Below are 22,647 nucleotides of genomic sequence, written 5' to 3'. Positions count from 1 at the left end.
ATGTGTCATGTGTTTTCAGTGCCTGTTTTACAGCTGCCCTTTGGGATTATAATGAAACTGAATACACTAGACATCATATGCTACTTGATGACCTTTTTTTAGCAACACGCATAGATGAAAGTTGTCCAAAAAAGCGTTGGTAAAAAGCATTGGCACCACAAAGTGACAGAACTTAAATGTATTTAGGTTTCAACTTTCTCACTTCTTGTAGTGTTTTCTGCACTTACTCCCCACTAGAGGGCGCAGTCAGCAAGACTGTGAGATGAGTGTCAGTCACACATTCCTGCACAGGCCTTCCTCCCACAGTAGCATACTACGAAAGCTTCTTGACACCTACAATGGCTGTGCCAGCATGGAGCCACTATGAGGATGACACCATAATAGTGATAATGATATGCATTTTAATATGAAGCGTAGTGGCTCAAGTTTCTTGTTATTAAATTCAGATCTTACGAGCGAGGAGGTGCTTCCCCTCTTTGTTTTTGGCAAAATGTGCGTGACAACGTCCCACTTAACCTGTGGACATGCGTCATCGCCGAGTTGTTGTTTTTTTCTGTCATGTTTGTGTAATAATGTAGGATACTGTATCAGCATAGATATGTTTCCTTTTCGCGCATGGCCTTGCGGTTAGTACATGCTGATTAAGATACCAAATCATGTGCAAAAGCTTTTTTTTTTAAGTTGCACAGTTAACTGCAAAACCATGCTATAGATTTCTAACAAGCTCCTGAATTACATGTATTTCACAGTCACTCACTACCACAAGGCATATGTATTTGCACACATCATGGTAAATCGTACAGAATAAGAGAGCGAGAGACAGAGAGACGGGAGAACTTCAGATGACTATCGGATCACATTCCGAAAATGTCTGATAGTGCAACCTTTTTTTTCAAGTGACACGCTGCCTACGTCCAACGCGGCTGCAGCCGTTCCCTTTGTCAGGTGAAGCCATCTGTTCCCATGGCTTCCAGTGGTCAGGACAGCTGTTATCACGGGCATGGGGGCTCACTGCAGAGCGCTGTGTCATGCAGAGACAAAACACCTTTTTACGAGGAATTTACAGACAGACCAAGAGCTTGCCAGGTGAGCTGGCTTACAACTTCCAGTTTGAAGTTGACTGTGAGGCCAAAGATAATCATTTAAAAGGCCAGTGAGAGGAGCACATACGACATCTGTGCTGTGCACCTGTGAATCTGAATATTGCACGTCTGTATGGCAGTAAAGCACACTTTCCAAAAGGACGCAATAATATCTGCAACACGTTAGGGCAAGAATCGCTTTCTCATTCTACAACAACCATGTTTACAATCCCCATCATTTTACATGCAACGTATGTGATAGAAACAAATATTTTACCAAATGCATCTAGTTACCAAACATTTTCCATACCATACAGTTAATGTGTTGTATTATTGGGTTGATATTCCCATTCAAGTTTGTGTTGTGTTACACATTCTCGTTAAGTAGCTAGATGTTTCATAGCAATAGGCTACTATCTGAACAATCATGAGCCGTTTTAAAATGCTTCAACACCTGATTTGCTTAGATTGTCTCTTAGTCGTCAGAAGTGACATGATCACAGGAGTTTACATGACAACAGCGATCATCTTTCTCTCTGATTTAGAGAGAGACACTACTTAGACTGTCCTTTACCGACATATCCCGAGTCCCCTTTCCGAAGTTAGCCGAGCAATGACTGAAGCTGAACGCAAAGACGAAAGCCGCTGTGTCCAATTCACCATCGCATAACAGCCATTTCACAGTGGTCATTTTTGTTTCCTCTTTTGAAATCCAGCAATGACTTCAGGATGCCGAAGACACTGAAATACTTCCGAACAAGGATTCGGGACTTCTCGTCGTGAGCAGGCCTATTTTGTATTATTATCATTTGTTCACCATAGATCGAAGCAGGCGGATGCGTTTTAAATATAGGGCGCCTACATGCACTGTGTACATATCTTCACATAGGATGACTATACTCTATGATCGGAGAGATTGCTCATACAGCTGGACTTACTGATGGAAGATTCGAAGGATTACCTTTAACGTTTTGAATGGACAAATTGGATATCAGTATGGTTGAAAGAGGCGTCCTAGGTTTTGATCTCGGTTTCAAAACGAAAATGAAGATTCAAAGAAATCGCCTGGCTCTGTAGCCTAATGTGGTAATCGTAATTTACCAGTTGATAAACGCCTCAAACATAATGATATAGCATTTTAAAACGGCCGTTTGGCGCTTACTAAGGAAATATTCAACCTATACACTAAAGGGATTTTGAGGCGTCAATTTATTTATTTTATTCTGTCACACTGTGATGGGGATATATTGCTGAACCTTGGGTGAGCTTTATGGAAAACCTGAAGACATGACATGCACACGAAAAAAGAGGAAACGATCTTTTTTGTTTTTTAAAACCTGTGTTAATTTAAGATATATGCAACTGGCATAATCCAAGAGGGACGTTGCTCGACAGTAGACTGAACATTAAACCAGGATTCGGTTGATTTTTTGTACAGACGTGACCATACCCCGTAATAATTAATTAATTTTTATGTTTTCAGTAATTTGTAAAGGACGTCAAGTCCATCTGGGATTATATTTCGAATTCATGGTCATTTTGCTGAGCCTTTTGGGCCTTTTAGAGAAAACAGATTTTTGTCTTTTTTATCTGTGTTATTTGTTTTATGTTGACTGCAACAAGCTCTCATCGCGGCCTGCTATCGAAGCTAGAGCCATTGTCTCGAGGACAAGCATAAGAAATCCAGGTAAGATGTTTTCACATTTACATGACATTTTCTTGGTCTCCCTCGTCATACGTGGGCTATATCTGTAGGTGTTTGTTTGTTATGGTATAGGCTACATAATATGGTCAATCTATCGATGTTCACCCACAATAGCCAGTGTTACGGAACAGATTAATGTATGATTCCATTGGTACACGAACACCACAAACATCATTACCTACAAATTTGGGCCTGTATTATCCACTTGTTATCATTCACCCTCACTCTTTCTCTCCCTGTGTGTGTGTGTGTGTGTGTGTGCGTGCGTGTGTCTGTGTATGTATGTGTATGTGTGTGTGTCAGAGAGAGGAAGAAAAAGAGCATGTTTTCCTGCATTCGTGTGGGACACATTTAACACGACTTAAGCACGAAGGGTACTTGTTACTCTGTGTTTACTCTGGTATATTTACCATAATGGGTTGTATGTGGACATCTTTGTGGGGAAATATCATATAGGCGCTGATACACAGTGTTGATACAGGTCATTTGCACTTTTGTGTATTAGATGCATAGGTATTGGCTCTCAGAGGCGCGTCATCAGCTTTGCCGTAATAAATGATTTTCAACCTCAACAGCCTTTTTCATGTATTCAACCAGGGTCGATTGGGCGCAGGTTGGGCCGTGCAAATAACTAGCTACCCTTCTGTGTGTAGATCAGTGTATCAGAATGTCGCATCGGCCTTGTGATCAGTCAATAACTTCATCTATAAGACTCGAAAAAAACTGATTAATTAACAGAATTTCTGTGTTTATAATTTCATCAGCGGGTTAGGTGTGTTCATCAGTCGGAGTGATTCAGGCTCTGTTTGGTTGGTGAATTCCGCGTCGCCTCCTCCCACCGAGACCACGGTAGCGGTAGCCTACTCTCTGCTGTTGCTATCCAGTTCTTCAGTATAGCACAACCCCCTACCTCCAACCAACTCCCATCTCTTCAGGCTCCTCCCTTCATTATCCCGATCTCCTCGATATTAGTATGAGACTTAAACGCGAGACTTTTTAACTTGGAGTGGCAGCACATGCAATACCTATGACACAGTGTCATTATTGCCAGTCTAAATACACAGTCACTGATTTAATACAAAATCTCAGTGATGAAAGTTATTCCAGAATTCATACCATCAGGTCGTGATCAAATTATTTTCAGTACTTGCATTTGTTTTTCAACAGATGCTTTCTCTGCTCTCACCAATTATATATATGTCTGCCTGCAAGCTGGTGGTTTCCCCCCTAATTTTCTAAGTAACTATTGGCAACCTCATGAGGGCATTGCGTGCAATCCGTAAGATATCCTCCATGACCATGGAAGTGTTACCATGTTGAATCAAGAGTTTCAGAGAGGCCAGAATGAATGAATGAATGAACGGGCTATATATTAGGCATTGCTTTCATAGGGACCTCTTTACATATTTGGGAATCCTGAGGGCACGACAGGAATTTGGAAAGGGATCCTTACTGGGAATTGCAATCCCTTAAAATGTCTGAAAGAATAAGTGGAAAAGGTAAACCAAGGATTAGATAATAATGTACTTTCATGCCTAACACATCCACATCTAACCTCAATAACATCACAGTCTCCATTCTACATTGTGGGCTATTAAAGTGTTTAAACTATATGATTATTTAACACTAATTATGATTCCCACTAATGATTCAAAAATTCAAAAAAGTGTTGATTTCATATTCGGGCTTGGGTAGGAGAAAGTGGTCCTTGACTCCCATCAAGAAAAGATACCTTACATGTTTCTTTAAATCAATCATGGATAGAATTCTGAAACCTTGCATTCACATTTGTTTGCTTGTGTGATCCTCTTCAGTGGCTTATTATCTCCTTAAAAGCCCACCCTCCTCCACCTCCACGCAAACATACATTTCAGTACATGCAGTTTTTTCATACACATCCACAGTACAAGGCATAGGGTCTTGTAGCTTAGCAACAAGCTGTTGTAATTACTGTGACAGAAATACATTAGTATGCCTACTCTGAAACAATGGGCCTTCACGTTTCCCTCCCATCTTGTACTTGGATACACTCTGTGGTCACCTGTATCTTTTCTGAGGGTACCAAATGTCTCGGAAGACTCTATTAAAACAGTCTTATTGGCAGTCAGATTACCATCTCCGTGACATACCCAGACTGCCGCTCTTTAAGGTTTAGGATTAGTTTTTGTTCTTGCTGGCACGCCTCGCAGATAAATGTTTAGTTAGTGAAAATGTTATCCAAACCACGCACACAAATATGAGGTTTGAACATCACCTCAGATAGCAAGTGATCCGTTTTCCATCTCCATTCTCCTCCCTATAGCTCCTTCTTTCCAGACACACACACACACACACACACTTGCATACACAGATACCAACTCTTGATCTCTCTCTCTTTCTCTCTCATACACACACACACACACACACACGCCCACACACACACACACCTTTGCATACACAGATACCAACTCTCTGAATCTCTTTCTCTCGCATACACACACACACACACACACACACACACAAAAATGGATGTTAGGTGTTGTAGCCTAGCAACAGGCGAGGTAATTACCGTGACAGACTAGTTGCTGGCATGCCATGTAGCGTGTGGAGAAAACAGCTGATCAGATACACGCTGAGGGGGTCGGAGAAGATGTTCCACAGCATGCTACAGCAGATGCTTAGGGGCGTCGCGTGTCCTCTATTCAGGAAACAATTGATTGATGCATTTGAAGGTGGAAGATTAAAAGCACTTTTTTCCACAGATACTTATCAGTCGTATCAGTGACTGTGCACTTTTAACCAAAATGTAGAATCAGTCTGAGCTAGGAAACTAAGCCAGAAACCTAGTGGCTCAGAGAAGTAATAATGACTCGAGATAAATTATGAAATATGATACAAAAATCATATTTAAAAAAGGTCAGTGGTGTGTAGCAGTTGAATATTCCAACTGTGTGTGGTTTTGCTAAAGTAATCAGATCATTATTATGGTAACGGTAGTTTGTGTAACCTAGCGGCACTGAAGGCTTGTGGCAGTCTTCTGCTCAAGTTTTCATAAAACAATAAGTGGTGCATCATGAGCTTGTTGACTACTGTATAATTAATGTAGGTCTTCCTTAACAGATCTTACTGTCCTGGTATGACTTTTACAATGAGGATGTCAACATGACAGTGTTGCACAGTATGAGCAAGGTCTACTAAAGGCCATTTACTGTGAACTGTACCATGAATTTATACTGTACTGTAATCTTTTTACAATATCACACTTTATAGGCATCAGATTGCCTACAAAATCAATGTACCTGCTAAAGCATTATTTTGTTTCTCTTGGTGATACCCAAAGCTCTGTATGCTAAAATAGTATTTGTTACTGTACCTGGTCCACAGTGATGAAGACGTGTATATGTTATGAATGCAAGTTCAATTAGTATTGAAGACTATATGGCCCTTCATATTTATTTTACCTCCGATTTTTTTAATAAATGTTTCATTTTTGAAATAACACACTCGCATTGAAGGGCTATAAACAGAATTATTTTATACTGCATGTAATTCCATATACATGTCTTCTTACACTTACTTACTTCATACACATTTACTTTTAACCTTTTCATGCATGAATTAAGACAAAAATTATGAAGATTTTTATAGATTGTTTTATTATTCCAAATTGTGCTAAAAGTGAAATCCATTAAAACATTTTAGTTAAAGGAAATTTTGTGTTTTTAAGTTAATCAATTGTCCACGCATGTGGACACCATGCAACAAAGGAATAAATAATAGGCTATAAATCCACAGATTACTTTTTTCTCTTTTTGAAGTTATGTTGAAAAAAAATACAATATGTCTGTTTATGCATGTGTAAAGTTGGAATTTAAAGGAATACTTTGCTATTCTGTGTGATCATTTTTGGACATTGGTTTGTGTAATTATAATATAAGACCATTTTAATAATCTTTGAAAAAATACAATAGATATAATAGCAGATTACACAAACAAGACAAACAAGACTCAGAGATAGTCTGAGTCCACTGTTGCATGACGTCCACATACAGGGACAGTTGTTTTTTGTAGTAAAAAGACCACATTTTACTCTCAGTTTTACTAAACACAGACATGTTCGTCACAGTTTTATATGCATTCTTATGTTTTCTAATATTTTCTACCTGAGTTGACCTCTTTGAATTGAAATGTCTGACATATCTGCCTGAAGTATTTTGTGCATGGCTACCACTTTACGCCATCTTGGATTGAGAATGTCAGCAATCAAAGAATTTGTGGAATACGAGATAGTAACTACTGTAACGATGTTGCTATAGATCTACTTATACTGCCCCTAAATTATTTGGAGAGCTTCATCATGATAAACTAACCCAAAATGAAATTAAATAAAAAATGAAGAGCTATATTAACTGTCAAACACCATGTAATTAATTAATATTAGCTGATTATACAGAATGTTTCAGTAAATGTATCAATGCAAACATACTGGCCAAATAATTAGCCAAAATAGCACCCAAAACAACAAGTCAGTTCCTTATATAGTATATAGTACTGTGTACCTCATAGATTTGGATACAAAATATTTCTAATGAACCTGTATGTCAAACATTCTCACATTTAGTCAAACAGCAGCTGTGTCTCAGGTCCCATGCCCTGTGTTGAGTAGGTTTGTGGCCTGTCAAAAGTCACCTTGATGATTATTTCCTTTGTTTCTAGGTGCTGTGGCTGGGCAAACGGGAAAAGGGGAAAAGTGAAGGTACAGGCGAAGTGTGCGAGAGGCTCTTTGCAAAATGGGGCAATGCAGAATGAAGCTCTCTGCCTGCATGTGAGACTCCAAATAGAGGCAACCACGAGGACGAACGAAAGGTCAGCCGTTGGAGGAGGAGGAGGAAGAGGGGCAAGAGGAGGAGGGGGTGGTGCAAGAGGTGGAGGAAGAGGGAAGAATAAGAGAACCACCAGTGCCGCTGGAGAAGAGGGCGTGAGGAAGCAGGAAGAGCAATGGCCAACGGCAACGAAAGCAGCGAAGGCCAGGGCAACCCCCTGGCAGCCGTGGTGGCGACCACCGGGGGCATGGTGGGCGGGGGGGCATCTTCGACTGTGTCCACCTATGTCAAGCTGGTCCTCCTAGGCCTGATCATCTGCCTCAGCCTGGTGGGCAACCTGGTGGTGTCCCTGATGGTGTTACGGGACAGGGCCCTGCACAAGGCACCGTACTACTTCCTGCTGGACCTCTGCCTGGCCGACACCATCCGCTCGGCTGTCTGTTTCCCCTTCGTCCTGGTGTCCATCAAGAACGGCTCGGCGTGGACCTACAGCGTGCTGAGCTGCAAGGTTGTGGCCTTCATGGCCGTGCTCTTCTGCTTCCATGCCGCCTTCATGCTCTTCTGCATCAGCGTCACGCGCTACATGGCCATCGCCCACCACCGCTTCTACTCCAAGCGCATGACCTTCTGGACCTGTGTGGCGGTAGTGTGCATGGTGTGGACGCTGTCCGTGGCCATGGCCTTCCCGCCCGTCTTCGACGTGGGCACGTACAAGTTCATCCGCGAGGAGGACCAGTGCATCTTCGAGCACCGCTACTTCAAGGCCAACGACACGCTGGGCTTCATGCTCATGCTGGCCGTGCTGATCCTGGCCACTCACGTGGTCTACATGAAGCTCCTGCTCTTTGAGTACAAGCACCGCAAGATGAAGCCCGTCCAGATGGTGCCCGCCATCAGCCAGAACTGGACCTTCCACGGGCCCGGCGCTACCGGCCAGGCAGCAGCCAATTGGATCGCGGGATTCGGACGCGGTCCCATGCCCCCCACCCTGCTGGGCATCCGGCAGAACTTGCACAACCAGAACCGTCGCTTGCTGGGCATGGAGGAGTTCAAGGCCGAGAAACAGCTTGGCAGGATGTTCTATGTGATCACTCTCTTTTTCCTAGTGCTCTGGTCCCCCTACATTGTGGCCTGCTACTGGCGGGTCTTTGTCAAGGCATGCACTATACCCCACCGGTACCTGTCCACCACGGTGTGGATGAGCTTCGCCCAGGCCGGAGTGAACCCCATCATCTGCTTTCTCCTCAACAAGGACCTGAAGAAGGGACTGAAGGCTCACCTGCCTCCTTGTTGTAGGACTAAACCTCAACTGCCCCGCGAGCCTTACTGCGTCATGTGAAGAGAATGTTTGTTTGTTTTGTTTTGTTCTGTTTCGTTTGCTTTCGTTCTTTTATGGTTTTTGGTGGAGGGTGGGGGATGGGTGAAAAGTTTGGGGTTCAAAAGAGGTAGTAGAGGAGGTGTGAAGGGCATGAGGAACCATTTGAGTTGTTGTGGCCTTTGATTCAGTGCAAGATGGTTTTTTTTTTTTTTCATAAAAAAACTGCTAAAAGGAGAGTCTGAATTCACCTCGATGCTAATTTTTCCAGTGTCTGCTCCTTTAGGGAAGGGTCTGGGTTTTGGCACGATGCTATGTTCAAAATTTTATGTAGATTTAAAGAATTTTATCCGAAGCATGACAGTGGTATTGCTTTTTGAAAGCACTGAAAAAACACTAACTGAAGTTCCAAAACCTCTTTATTGAATGTATGACTACACGATAAAGATGATGGTAAGAAAAATGCATAATTGTTACATTTGGCTGTTAAATCTGGCAAAATAATTGTCACAAAACATGTTTACTGAAATACAGTCATTTAAGAGCTTTCTATGCCCATATTTTGAAAAGACCAAAAAGGGTCTTCTAGTGGGGCAGTATGCTCTCTGTAAAACATGATTATTAAGAACAGCCTCAGTGCATGTATGTAACAATACCTTTAAAATGGAAAAGATATGAACCTGATAATAATAATAGTTCCATTACCAAGTACAGATGGACTATTAAAAGGCAGATGATGCATTTTAAAAGTAAAAAGAGTGAACTTTTAGGGGACTAAATATTTATTCAGAATGAGAGAATGACCCTGATGGAGAAGTCAGTCCCTTGTGTTCTCATGCCCGGTGCCAGATGGTCCTCAGAGAATACAATGTACACAGAAAGAGAAAGAAGTGTTCATGACTAATCATTTCTCATCTGCTTGAATCAAAGGCATCAGGAACATGGCCAAGTTGAAGTATGAAAAAAGAATTTGTCATGAAGTACCGCATATATAATTTGCAGTCTAATAGTCTGAGTGAATTTGCTACAGTTTCTTTTACCGTGTCATATAGGCTACGTATCCTTAAGCCTTTACCTTTGTCTTATAATGATTTAATCATTCATGTAATCTAAGGAAAGAAGATATTTTGTATCTTTCGTCGCATTGCACAACCCTCTTACAATCCTCATGTCAGGAACGAATTTGTGTGATGAAGCTTGTTCTGGATTCAGCTGGTGGTGCTAGTGTTCAGCATGCAGCTATCTAGTTCATGTAGGGCCTGTCGAACGATGCAGACGATTTGACTGAATAGATTGTTGGCCCGATTGATAGACCACAACAGACTGAGCATAGCATCATCTTATTAGAGCGAATGTATTAGTTAGTTTGAGTGAGATTCTGAGAAAGAACTCCCGTAACCTTCCCACTGAAATTCCCCATCAAATACACCTGGATCTGGGAGAGGTGTTTGAATTACTTGAATTTGTTTTGAGTGCACAACTGGCCAATCGAGCATTCAAAATGTTGGTGTAGTTATGTTGCGGAAGTCTACTGTAAAATGATAATAGTGAGTTATCATGAAGGAGCTATACCTAGACCCATTTCTCTTACCGGATTTCTGAAACTTATGTTAATGTTTACACAGTGTATATGTAACTCTTGAGGAGCAAAACATCAGTTTTACTCATGGTATTTCTGAATAAGACAGTGAGCAGCACACTGCAATAGAATTGCAGGGACAGAGTTAAGACCAGGCAGTCCAGATAAATGCAAGCAAAACTGGGTGCAGTCCATGCTGAAAAGGAGACTCTTAGTTGATGCATTCATCCAAGACGTTGATGTGTGTCGCATTCTGATCTGATCCAAAAGTAGAAACTAGAGCGGAAAGATTCAGAGTGTTGAGAGTTTTAGTATTACCATCCTTAAGGACACAAACAAGTCATTATAATAGTCAAGGAAGACTGGCTCGGACTTCTGAGGAATGTTTGGATTGTTCTAGAACTTATTCATCTTTAGTCTCAATTAGCTGAGCTGACATGAGGAAATGGGGGAAGGTGACAGGAGATGCCTGATAATGATGAATTTGCACACAGCTTGAAGAATTGTTGATCAATTTAGTATTTTATCTGACATTTTATTGACTTGAAATGGAATTCTGCTAATGTGTAGACTGGGACAAAGAGATTGTAATATTTAAGTGAATGTTACAGACAGCCTATGGGGATGAAACATGCAATCTGTTAATTAACTAGGCTAGACTTTGGGTTTGGAAAGGTGTTAGTCCATTCTTTTCCGTACCAATGCACCCATTGTTGCAAAAGAACAATATCAAGATAACAAAAAAAGCAGAAATGATTAACATGCAACAGGAAAAGTAGATTATTTTTTTCAGTATTCTACATTAATGGCCTTACTCCATCATGAAGCAAGAGATCTGACAGCTTTATGCCTATATTTGATGTAATTTACATCCAGAAACGGCATAAAATATAAAACTGGGGAAACACAACACTGTGTATTTGTTGCCTAATTGAGGACACGTCTCTATCCCCCCACACAAACTGGAGGTACAGAAAAAAAGATCAAACGTCAAAAGGATCAAAGAAACTTTAAAAAAAAAAAAAAAAAATGTTGCCAAATTGTGACATAAGTGTCCAATTTTGCAGAGCAAAAAGCGAAGGACTTGACTACAAACTTATTTCCCATGGAATGAAAAGAAGACTTCCTGGATTCTTGTGGATTATTTTGAGACTTTTTTTGTTTTGTTTTCATTTTTCTCTCTCTTATCATTGGGTGCGTTGGAGGGAGGACAGCTGGGTATTGTTCATATTAAACCATGGAAACCAGGATTGGAAAAAGATGAAAACTTTGGGTTGGTGTTGGGGAAGGTGCTTTGGGCGGGTGGGTTGGCTTGGGGGGAGAGGGAGTGATTTTGTAACGAGCAAACATGCCTGTTAGAACTTTTTTTAGTTGCTTCAGGCATACTATCTTTTGTAAATTAACTGTGACCTCTGTATTATTTAATGTGTATTATATGGACAATGGACTTACTTCAAAAACAGTTGGGATGTGGGTGACTCTTGATCATCATATTTTTACCACGCATGTGTGTGTGTGTTGACATTAGTATGAATGTGTGTACGTGGCAGGGAGGGTTGGACCCGATGAACCACAGAAAGTCTGTGGGAGACTTGAGGCCACAAACATGGCAAATTTGAAAAATGTCACTCCTGTCACATCAAACACTTGACTCCTTTCCCCGTTCAGTATTTGCATCTGCTTTGCATACACATTTCTGGAAACATTAAAAAAACTGAGATCATCCAATCTGGACAGATTATGCTCAAAGATTAAAAACGAGGTTCGTTCGTTGAAATGTATCGTATGTAAAGTGACATACAAAATGAATCATGAAACACAAACCTCTTACCATATGGAACAGCTGGAGGATGAGTGTTTTTAATTAGATTGTAAAAAACAGTTGTCTAATTCTTTACCAGCCCCGCCACAGTAAGGCTATAGTTAACGACATAACTGAACAATTGCAACGCAAATGAAGATATAGATGGTGATACAGCATAAATGAATGTTGATGCTTAGCTCAGCTGTCCAGCCAGACAGCTGAAATATAGCATACGCAGCAGTATTCTGAGCAGAAACCCCTTAGACTCTACAGTCACTACATGGGAGGTCACTCTCTTTTTCAAGTTACTGTGAATAAAATGGTCAAATGTCTTTTGAAACCAGTATAAAAAAATGAAGAATCAATGATTTTTTCTTTCAGATGCTAGTTGTACTTGAAGGCATTTAAGCAAGTGAGGCACACACAGGATGTAACAGTAGCTTTCATTAATGAAATCTGGATCATACTAGTTCATTAGGTGTAAGGTGTAAGTTCTTCTTTATTACACTTACAGTATACTATTTTTTTTAAATAAGTATGGCCATTGTTTCATCGTATGTTGAGATAGAGTACAATACTAATTTCAATTTAAATATAAATTAGGAAAAAAAATTACATTAACATGAAAGAATACAGTGCAAACATCTGCAACTGTGTAGTGCATTATAAACCAATTACAGGCCCAAAACGGAGCTGGTCAGTTCCAACAAGTGGATCTGCAATGCAGATATCTTCTACCGAGATCACAGCTGTTTCTGGTGTCTTCTACCGAGATCACAGCCGATTCTGGTGTGATTCTGGCTTCGAACTGATCCAGAGTCAGCGGCTTTCTGTTTACGGACTTCACGCTACATTCAGTATTGACAATGAACCAAAAGTCTGCCAATGCCTTGCCAAATTCTGTGGCAAAAGTGAGTTACTCAGAGCAGCAGTCCATATTTTGGGCTTTCTGCCTCTAAAGATTCATGACTTCACCCACATTTTGTAAGTGTTGGTGTGGAGGAGGACTTGTGATTCACGAGTCTCGAGTGAGTCACTCAGCTTGAGGTGGGTTACTAACTTGAATCCTAACCTCATTTTACACTGTTTATCTCTCAGAACCTCGTTGCTGTACCATTGACATTGCAGTGGAAACGAAGAGACAGGTATCTGCCCTGCACGTCCCCAAACAAGACATTTTAAAACACCACCATGTTCCGAAGAAGTGCCTGTTATTCAAAACGATTGACAATGATGCAAGTTACATCACAGGCAACTCTCCGCCACAGCTATGCTTAGTTAATTAGTCTGTGTGGTGCAACATACAGGCATCTATGACAACAATATACTCCCCACAGCATTCATGTATGTCCAGTCTAAACACTAAGACAGCAAACCAGCCAGGCTAACAAACAATACACAAGGTCCTGTCAGGTTCTGAAAGGATGCAGGCGATGAGTTTTTCTTACCCACCAGGAGTCACATTTTTCATGAGTGCATGATGTAAGTCAACAGGAGAGAGGGCAACCAGTTCACATGAGTTTAAGAAACTGTTCTGTAAATTAAAACTGGGGATTTTTTTTCCAAACATGACAATAAAGGTTTACTTTTGTTGCGTTTTTTGACTGTTAATGTGGTGTATATTTTGTTTAAAATGTGACATTGTTTGAGCCCCTCCTATCCTGCTCAGCCTATACCTCACTTAAAAACTTTTTTAACTTTTTTTGTTTTGTTGAAAAAAAAGATCTGTCCCCCTAACAGGTTTAGATTCTCTGCTGCCTACTGGTTAAATCTGATTTAGACTATTCACGTTCTTCCCAAAGCAACCACTCAAGCTGCATCGCCTATGTGATGAAGCTTCTCTCTGAATTCCCCTCATCTACTGTACAGCATCCATCAGAAGGGCGCCAGAAGTCGAGCGAAGGTTCAGTCACAGTTAAATCTGCGCCTGCGGCTGCTTCCGCGTAGCAGCCTATACATGTAGGACCTGTGATGTCAGGGATTTTCTTTCTCACTCCTCTTCACTCACTATCTAGTTTTCTTTTCTTTTTTTTAATCTCTACCCAGTGCTGGCTGCCATGTTACAAGTGACACCCGGGGTTCATGGGGCAGAGGATTAACTCAACCACTGGCCTTAATCTGCGTTAGATGGCTAATCAGGAGCAAAAGGCGATGATGAGTCTGCAGGAATGGCCAGCAAAGCTCAATGCTGAAGCTGACCCTACTGGCTAATGCATTGTCCTCCTTGGATTTGTGATATCTCTTGTAATGAAACTATTGTAGCCGATGGTTAAATCTTACATATCCACTAATGGGCTGATGGACAGATAAAGTAAGTGAATAAAAAAAGAGATAGCTATTAGAAAAGTATAGTGGGTTATCCTAACATGGGCGTAGTGGGGGGGGATGCTTTTTTACTAAAAGACCAATTAGGAGAAAAGCTTTCATGTGCAGTGGATGCCGTCCTTCTGATTTCACTAAATAAAACTGTTGTAATGAGCTTTAAAAATTGAACAAAGCACAAAATAAGATATGGCGGCAGCAAGCAAGCAACCATTAACACTCCTAAAATAATCCAATGAACCATCCAGTGAAAACCAACAGCAACAGCGCTCCACTTCACCATCCAGACTGGAAGTGGTAGGCTGACTTGAGTCTGTTTGAAGCACGGGCCATCTGTGTGAGGTTGTGCTCAATTTCCTGGGCCAGTCGCCCTGCTCTGCTACCCCCCCCCCCCCCCCCAAACACACACACACCACCCCTCTCTCTATGGCTGTGTGCTTAGGAGGTCTGATCCACAATAAATCCACTCCAATCCAATAAGGGCTCAGAGAGGCCTTTCCACACGCGCATTCAGCAACACAGCATAACTGCTCTGCTCTGCGGTTTGCTCTTACTGCGTGGTGAGGTGGTGCCTGGCTGGGGGGGAAGGGTGGTCGGAGTGTTCAAACTCCTGACTAACCAGTTCATGCTAAGGCTAATGCCAATTCCTTGCCGCGACCGTCTGTCTTCTCTTCCCTCATAAATCGCCTGTAATGTAGGCCTCCATATCCACTCCATATCTCCAGTAAGTTTGCAGTTCCAGCTATAACCAAAACACTGAGGCTCTCATTTCTTTCAAGTTGAAGCACCAGCTATTGTATAAGCCTACTGCTACAATTCCCAGACTGAGAGCAGAACGGCATACATATTTACAAGAGATGCAAACACACAGCAGCACCCACCCACACAATTTTTTTGTTTAGATACTTCAGGGCAGACTGTGACAATAAATACTTAAATAAACATCCACACTGAGGAGCTGGTTCAGAAGTGACATGCAGCACGACAGGCATGAAGCAAACAGGTACGCAGCATTCACAGATAATCGATTAGTGGCAACTCACGAGTGAGGCCTTAATTTTTCTGAAATAACAAACAAGGCGTAGGAGAGGGGTTTGTGCGAGACTCCCAGTGTCACACAGCCCGAGCGTGTACCATCCACTGCTTATAGCCGTGGGGGCCGCACTTAATCTGTAAGAGTGGGAGGAGGTGAGAAGAGCTAGCGCTGAAGGGACAAGGACAGACAGTGAGGAGGACTGAGTGGGCTCATCAGAGCCAGTGCAGTCACGCAGAGCTTCTGCCACCCTCACACTCACAGAAACAAGGCAGGAGCCTGTTGAGGTAGAGCCAGGATGACCCTGGCTAACATATGTTGTGTAAATTATTCAGATTTGGGTGACTGGGAGAGGTACAGTGGGGATACACGAGAGAAGTAATCAGAAAGGACAAGTAGAAGTTTTTTTTTTTTAAAGGAAGTGAGAAAAGGAAAATATAAATGACTTACAGCAGTCTGTTTGTGACGGCATGGGTTTTTAGGAGGCTGGGAGATGGAAATAAAAGACAACTGCGCCATTTAGTGGAGACCAGCGGAACTGCAACCTGTAAAGGTTTTTCAAGCATCTAATGTAAAACAAAGTATTGGTGGTAAAAAAATTAATACAAATAAATAAATAAATGAATCCACACCATGATAAAAGAACTATAATACTTGTATTTTATAGAAAATCATTAAAGGATACATTTAAGATGAACCATTAAAGTTGTTTCTTAAATAAAAGACCAAGAATGGTCTGAAGCCACCAATTCTTATGCCATGTTGAGCAAAGTGAGACATTAGTGAAAAAACTGTTGAGAATAAAGAATGCAAATTAGACACAGGCAGTATCTTAAAGCATGTTCACACTGGCCAGTTAGTTGAAAATGCATACAGTTCTATCTTAAAATAATTTTAAAAGTTTTCTTATATCTGTTTGAATTCTGGGGAATCTAGCATATTTTATTTTTCAAATCTGAGAAAAGGGGCAATAAAAAAAGAACATATATATACACAATAAAACAATACACATATAAAAACCACACACAGAACAAATAATTGCACATATCTTTAGAAAAATATGGATTCAACATTAAAACCTAACTTCCGAACTATAAAACATTTTGCTATGATGGATCAGTTCACACTTCACCCTTCTCAGGGCCTCAAGACCTTGTCCTCTTCTTCTGCTCCTGTTAAAATAAGTATTTGCGACAGGACTCCACACCACACTTGCACTCCACACGCATGCGTTTCCTGGAGGGCCCTTCCACAGTGGCCAGGCTGAAGTCCATCTTTGAGCTCTCTGCATCAACTGGGTCAACTGTGGTAAAGACTGAACTGATGAGCACAAGTACAACCACATAACACACAACAGTACGGTTAAAAAAATACCTAGCAAACACACAAAGCATTCAAATAGATAAATACTAAATAACTAAGAACAGGAAACACTAGTAACACTGACAACCTCCATTGGTCGAACGAGTAAATACTTGACTGCAAGCAAGGCAACACCAAAAAAAACAATTAAAACTGGTGCCGTTTCTCAAGGTACAGGTTCAAGCGGTCCTACAGATACCAGGTATACCATGAGAATCCCTTTTCTCCATTGACCTTTACTTTCCCCAGTGAAATTACTTTGTTCCTCTCCCCATCTTAATTGTCATAATGAGTTCTTGTTCTCACAAAACCTACAAAGTGTTCTCAACCCCAATCAATGGACCACCACTAAAGCTAATCAATGACTCTTTGATGTCGAACATGTATCTCTCTCCTTTAAAATAGCAGTAATCAAGTCCCTTTTCACATTCTTGACTCAGATAACAGAGCCAACAATTAACCTGTTTGTAACCTCCCTTTGGGTCTGCTTTGAAAAGGCAGCTCTGTAATCTGACTAAAACTGAAGGACGAATGAAGGACCCTCCTCTGTTACAGGCCCCGATTGTTCAATTTCACCAGTCTATTTGATCTCTGTTTTACACAAACGTTTTTTAAATAAATGTTCATAATATAAAAGAGTGTGTCAAAATATATCATCTTTTTCTGCTTCAGCTACAAACCACTACACTACAAGAGAGGTTTCAAACACAAGCGACTTGAAATGATGCTTCCTCTGTTCCCGTTCTTGCCCCTGCTGTAGACACTGCCACAACAGTGATCCACTGACGCTGTGAAAAATCACGAGGGCATCATGCAATTAGTCACCTCCTGTGATTCCTGGTTGCCAAGTGCGACAGGGCTGACGGATGGGAGTAGTGAGATTTCAGAAACTGCGGTCATTCAATACGACATGCTCTGTGACTAAATATCATTTTGAGTCGTGTCAAGAGATTATTTCTCATGTTGCATTTCATTCTGCTGCCACGACCAGTCTGCTGAAGTCCTGCATTTCTTAGCGAGAACCCTGATTAGTACCATTAGCTTAGCACTACATCCCAAGAAGATTGAATACTATTTACAGACGGAATCTAGAGGTCAATATCTTCACTTCTGGCAGGCAATGCCCTTGTGAGACACACTGGCTATGTTGTTTAGGTGAACTAAGTGTACATTTTTATGATGTTATTGAAGTGCAACTCATACCCCAAGAACAGAGCTCACTTACTTTGCATTTTATAGTCGAAAGTCAGCTCCTCCCCAGCCTTGATGTAGCGGGTGGCAAAGAACACGATCCTGGGTAGTCTCTCATCAAGGTTATCGATGAAAACATTATATACCTGCAGGTTGGGTTCACACTGGAAGATGGGGGGAAAAAATGTAATGTAAAGAATTATATTGATGCACTCTCACACTTTAGAAATTGAAATCTCAGAAAACAAGACATGCATAGCCTACTTAGATATCTGAAAGTATGGGAATTACATGACATTACTGCTGCTGATGTCTTCGGTGACCAATATCATATCGCAAATATCTCGGCCCTGTGTTCTGAAATCTTTATTGTCTGTCCTACCCATCATAAGAATTTGAATACTTACAATTGTTAAGCGTGCATAGAGATGGAATAGGTTTTATTTTGTGTGTGTGCTAGCAATGACCTGCATGTTAGCTAATATAGGGCAGAATGTCTATACTTCATAAAGGAAAGATACTATTTCAGTATTTAACCACACCCTTCTCACAATTCCTCGTTGCGTACCCTTGCGTATCTCCTGGTCACTGCTAGCCTTCATCTATCCTCTCTGCCTCCCCTCTCTGTCATTGATATTTTGGCCAAATCATATCTAGGTACAAGTTCATGCAGTTCCTCATATTTATGTTTAATAAAGTATTCCTCTTCCACAGCAGCACTGCGGCGTGGGACTCTTGGCCCTGGAAGAATAACACTCATCTCTCATTAGGCTGATTCATTCTAAAACCGTCACAACATTCATCCCTCTAGCACCAGTATTGCACTACGTTCAAAACATTTAAGGAGACACCCAATGCTTACGCATGTGATGCTTTGAGAAACAGGTTGATGCACTGCAACACTTGCTTTACATGACAAAATGTTAAGTTCCTGAACTTACTTTGTGCTCTGCAGGTCTCTCTTCCTAGACTAGATTAATCAGGGCCTATGTACATAAGTAGTTATTTGAAATTATTTGACATTATGTCATTTGACAGAGGGAAATCTAAGAACCACTGATAAAATTCAGTTTAGCTGAATAAAAATCCCCTTGCCCGTCACACTTTGCGTAACACCACAAATGACCTGTAACATGGTTGGTATGGACACTTTTGTTGTCACTTGTTAAGAGGTTGTGCAGAATATAACAGGTTATATGCACATTCATTATTTGATACACACATTCATTATATGATGTTGTCAGACACCAAAATAACGTAACCCTGGCATTCAGAGATTTGCTTCAAATGTGTTATAATTCTACTGTAAGCCTGTAGGTAAAAGAACATGTCCAAGTTTCTTCCAAGTCCTGGACCTATACGCCTACAGTGTGGGTGTTATGGGCGTTTGAGGTCCTCACACCTGTCCATCTGAGACTCACTTACACTGTGGTTGACAAAATGGGATACATTGCCGTAATTGGCTGCATCAACAGTGAACACATCCTCCACATAGTCGAGATCAAACAGGTAAGTGGCGCCTTGGCTGTCATAGGCTTCCCCTCTCCTCTCCGCTTCTTCTGTTGTGATGATCTGAGAGAGATTAAGCAAAAACCAGAGTGAATCTACTCGCAAAAGGTTCAACAGTCAAACGCAGTAATTCACGTTTAGGCTGCACAAGAGCATAAACATGCCTTCTTTCGCAGTTGTGCGCATACATGCATACATGGATGTCTATATTTCAAGGTTTTTTCTTACAACTAACACATACTGTTTTGTGGCCTGCTTCACTGTTCAGTTCAATCATAGGCATCAATTATACAGGAGAGGCTGGGGACATGTCTGTATTCCAAGCGCAATAAAAAAAAAGTGTTGCTGCACTAAAATATATATATATATATATATTTTTAAAGCTGGCCAGGCTAATCTTTAACTATCTACTAGTTCATAAAGTCTAGCATAGCTTACATTATACTTGAGAGAGTGAAATACCTGAATAGATAAATAGATAGATAGATAGATAGATAGATTAGAGGGAGGTTCAAGAGTAATAATCCGGGACTGGTCATGGAAATTGCTGAGTTCTGTATCTGCTCGCCACTAACTGACAGAGATACATAGCTGTTTTGAACATATTTTAACATTTCAGTTGTAAAGCACTACAGAATCCCAGTAACCATTTTTTTTTTTTTTTTGCATTTCTATTCGAGCTTTTGTATTCATTGTAATAGCAGCGGCACAACGTAATAGGACACTGACAGGTAGGTAAATCCCATCTATGTCCCCAAGCACTTTTCATTCCATACTGACGCCCATGAATACAATATCCTATCATGTTGAAACAGAACCTACCTCCCCAAGATACTCCATGACGAATGTGTTCTTCAGGATTCGGTCCAAAGTGCGCACTCCCCAGCCACGACCATTGTCCGTCCTAAAGATGCACAGGTCATACTGAATCCCCCTTTGCACTACCCGGTTGATGCAGTCAGGACCACATCTGCAGCGCGAATTGCACTCGTAGATGGGCTCACCGGGTCGCACGCGCACCACTCCTCTGTCAGTGTAGGCAAGTCGATGCTGCGCGAGGCCAGGGCAACAGCCAGCCACGGGGTCCCTGAAACAGTCTTTGCATTCACAGCCCACAGCCGTTGGTGTTATCTCCACACCTTCACCTACCCTGTAGTCGTCGATGTAGGTGAAGTCTTGGGGCATTCCTTCCAGGTCCACATCGTTTTGTACGTAGATACGACCGTTTTGACGGCTGCTCTTGTTTATCCGAGTTTCCCAGCACTTGAGTATCTGGCGCTGCTTGGCTTTCTGGATCAGGTAACCGACAGCCTTCTGGTCCAGTTCTATAGAGTCCTCGAACCTCCACCTTTCCTTTGGGCGCCGAAGTGCTGCGTCCAGGTCGGACATGAATACTTTCAGGAGCTTTGGACATTTCAGGTTCTTGCGCGGCTCCCAGGTATTCTCGGACTCCGAATAGCCCTTCCATTTTATTAAGAAGTACTCCTTTCCCTGAACAAACAGCAACACAACACTTGCATGCCAATGATGTTTAGACTTTATGCACATTCACATGCTTACAGTAGCGTTTACGACGCAACAGGCTTACACAATAAACAAACATGACAAATGACTCGGGTTGATTTCAGTGGTGCGGCAAGTGAAAATTACTTACTTACATTTTGCTTCATGTAGTCAGCGACATATTCCACTTCATATTCATTGAAGCTACCTTTGTTCACCTCAAGCTCGATACACGCTACCCTCGCCCGACGACACAGTGCTTGTAAATCAGTCCATGAAACTTTGCAAGCAACGAAGCAGGCTGCGAAGACAACCACTTACATTGTTAGATTTACAGTACAACTGAATAACTCAATTCGTTTTTTTACAGTGGTCAGGTTGAGTGACTCAACTTAAGTCTATGGAATGCCTTAGTGGTATCTCTCAATAGTCTTTAATTTGTGTCTTCTGACGAACTGCCAATCTTGACGGAAACTATTTTAACCAAGGAATTTTGTTGACCATCCACAGGGAGGCTACATATTTATCCTTGCTACCACGTATCACGATAGAGTTGTTTGCATGCACCCACCGACAGGCATTCCTTGAACTGTTGTAAATCTTAGAATGTCCCTTGCTACAAAAAAACTTTTCTGCAAATCTGAGGTAAATCAACATGCAACAGTTCATGGAACAAACCTTTCAAATGTTGCGCCATCTTAACCTCCAGTGCCAATATAGACCACATTTTGACGGCGACAAGGAAGTACTGATTGCAGGTTAGTGATTGGTGAGAATGTTACTGGGGGTAAAATAACGAGCTCCCCATTGGTCCGCTGTTAAAGGAATGTGGGGGCACATTTGCAATATGACAAGCTTGGACGTGCGCTACCCAAAGGCTGGAAGAGTACCCTGCAACATTACATTACAATGAATTTGATAGTTTAAAATACACTGTGGAACATATACCAACTGATTTAATGGGTTTGTTGTGTTTCGACGGTAATTTGTATCTATCATTGCTGAAATCCTACTGGTATGACCTAGAACTCACAACATTTCAGAGGCAGCACAAACATATTTGCAAGTTTAAAAAGGATTGGCTAATTTGTGTCATTCAATTGTATATCCCCTGCACATATGTGTACAAATGTGACGAATGCAACATCTGAGCCCGAAACACCCATGCTAAGGGAGCCCTTTAACTGATGTTTTACACCGACAGGAGTTTGTGTTCAAAGTACCTCTTTTTATACAGATGGATAGACACTAACCTCTTGGGCCAACTTAAAACACAACAATGCACATTATATAAGCTGGAAAGAGGTTTACTTCCTTAAGGCAGATACATATTTCAATGATGTGTAGGCCTACTCTCATGTACAAACAATTACAAATTTGGGCAGACCAGGTATATAGTTGTAACACGGAGACCGTTCATTTCTCAGCTCGTGTCATAAT

The 22,647-nt window shown here is 41.4% G+C and overlaps 2 protein-coding genes across 3 annotated transcripts; one reads left to right on the top strand and one right to left on the bottom strand.

The window, feature by feature from the left end:
- The first annotated feature begins 1,603 nt into the window (after positions 1 to 1,603).
- gpr173 (G protein-coupled receptor 173) lies at positions 1,604 to 9,568 on the top strand. The gene is made up of 2 exons (XM_031566197.2): positions 1,604 to 2,769; positions 7,483 to 9,568. The coding sequence occupies exon 2, from the start codon at positions 7,765 to 7,767 to the stop codon at positions 8,926 to 8,928; it is 1,164 nt and encodes a 387-aa protein (XP_031422057.1). The 5' UTR covers positions 1,604 to 2,769; positions 7,483 to 7,764; the 3' UTR covers positions 8,929 to 9,568.
- A 6,713-nt stretch (positions 9,569 to 16,281) lies between these two features.
- suv39h1a (suppressor of variegation 3-9 homolog 1a) lies at positions 16,282 to 22,105 on the bottom strand. 2 transcript variants are annotated; one of them, XM_031566194.2, is made up of 6 exons: positions 21,886 to 22,105; positions 21,363 to 21,508; positions 20,527 to 21,195; positions 19,621 to 19,767; positions 18,230 to 18,359; positions 16,282 to 16,962 (listed from the first exon to the last, which is right to left on the bottom strand). In XM_031566194.2, exons 1-6 carry the CDS (start codon positions 21,932 to 21,934, stop codon positions 16,715 to 16,717), a joined length of 1,389 nt encoding a protein of 462 aa, XP_031422054.1. In that variant the 5' UTR covers positions 21,935 to 22,105; the 3' UTR covers positions 16,282 to 16,714. The 2 variants fall into 2 exon arrangements, with proteins under 2 accessions (XP_031422054.1, XP_012681529.2); XM_012826075.3 differs by having other exon boundaries at positions 16,282 to 16,945; positions 21,886 to 22,098.
- Positions 22,106 to 22,647: the final 542 nt, after the last annotated feature.

This window comes from Clupea harengus, chromosome 4 (genome assembly GCF_900700415.2).
Source record: "Clupea harengus chromosome 4, Ch_v2.0.2, whole genome shotgun sequence".
Classification (NCBI taxonomy): domain Eukaryota; kingdom Metazoa; phylum Chordata; class Actinopteri; order Clupeiformes; family Clupeidae; genus Clupea; species Clupea harengus.
The sequence above is the reverse complement of the archived record's forward strand: the minus strand, read 5'-3'. Positions and strand labels throughout refer to the sequence as shown.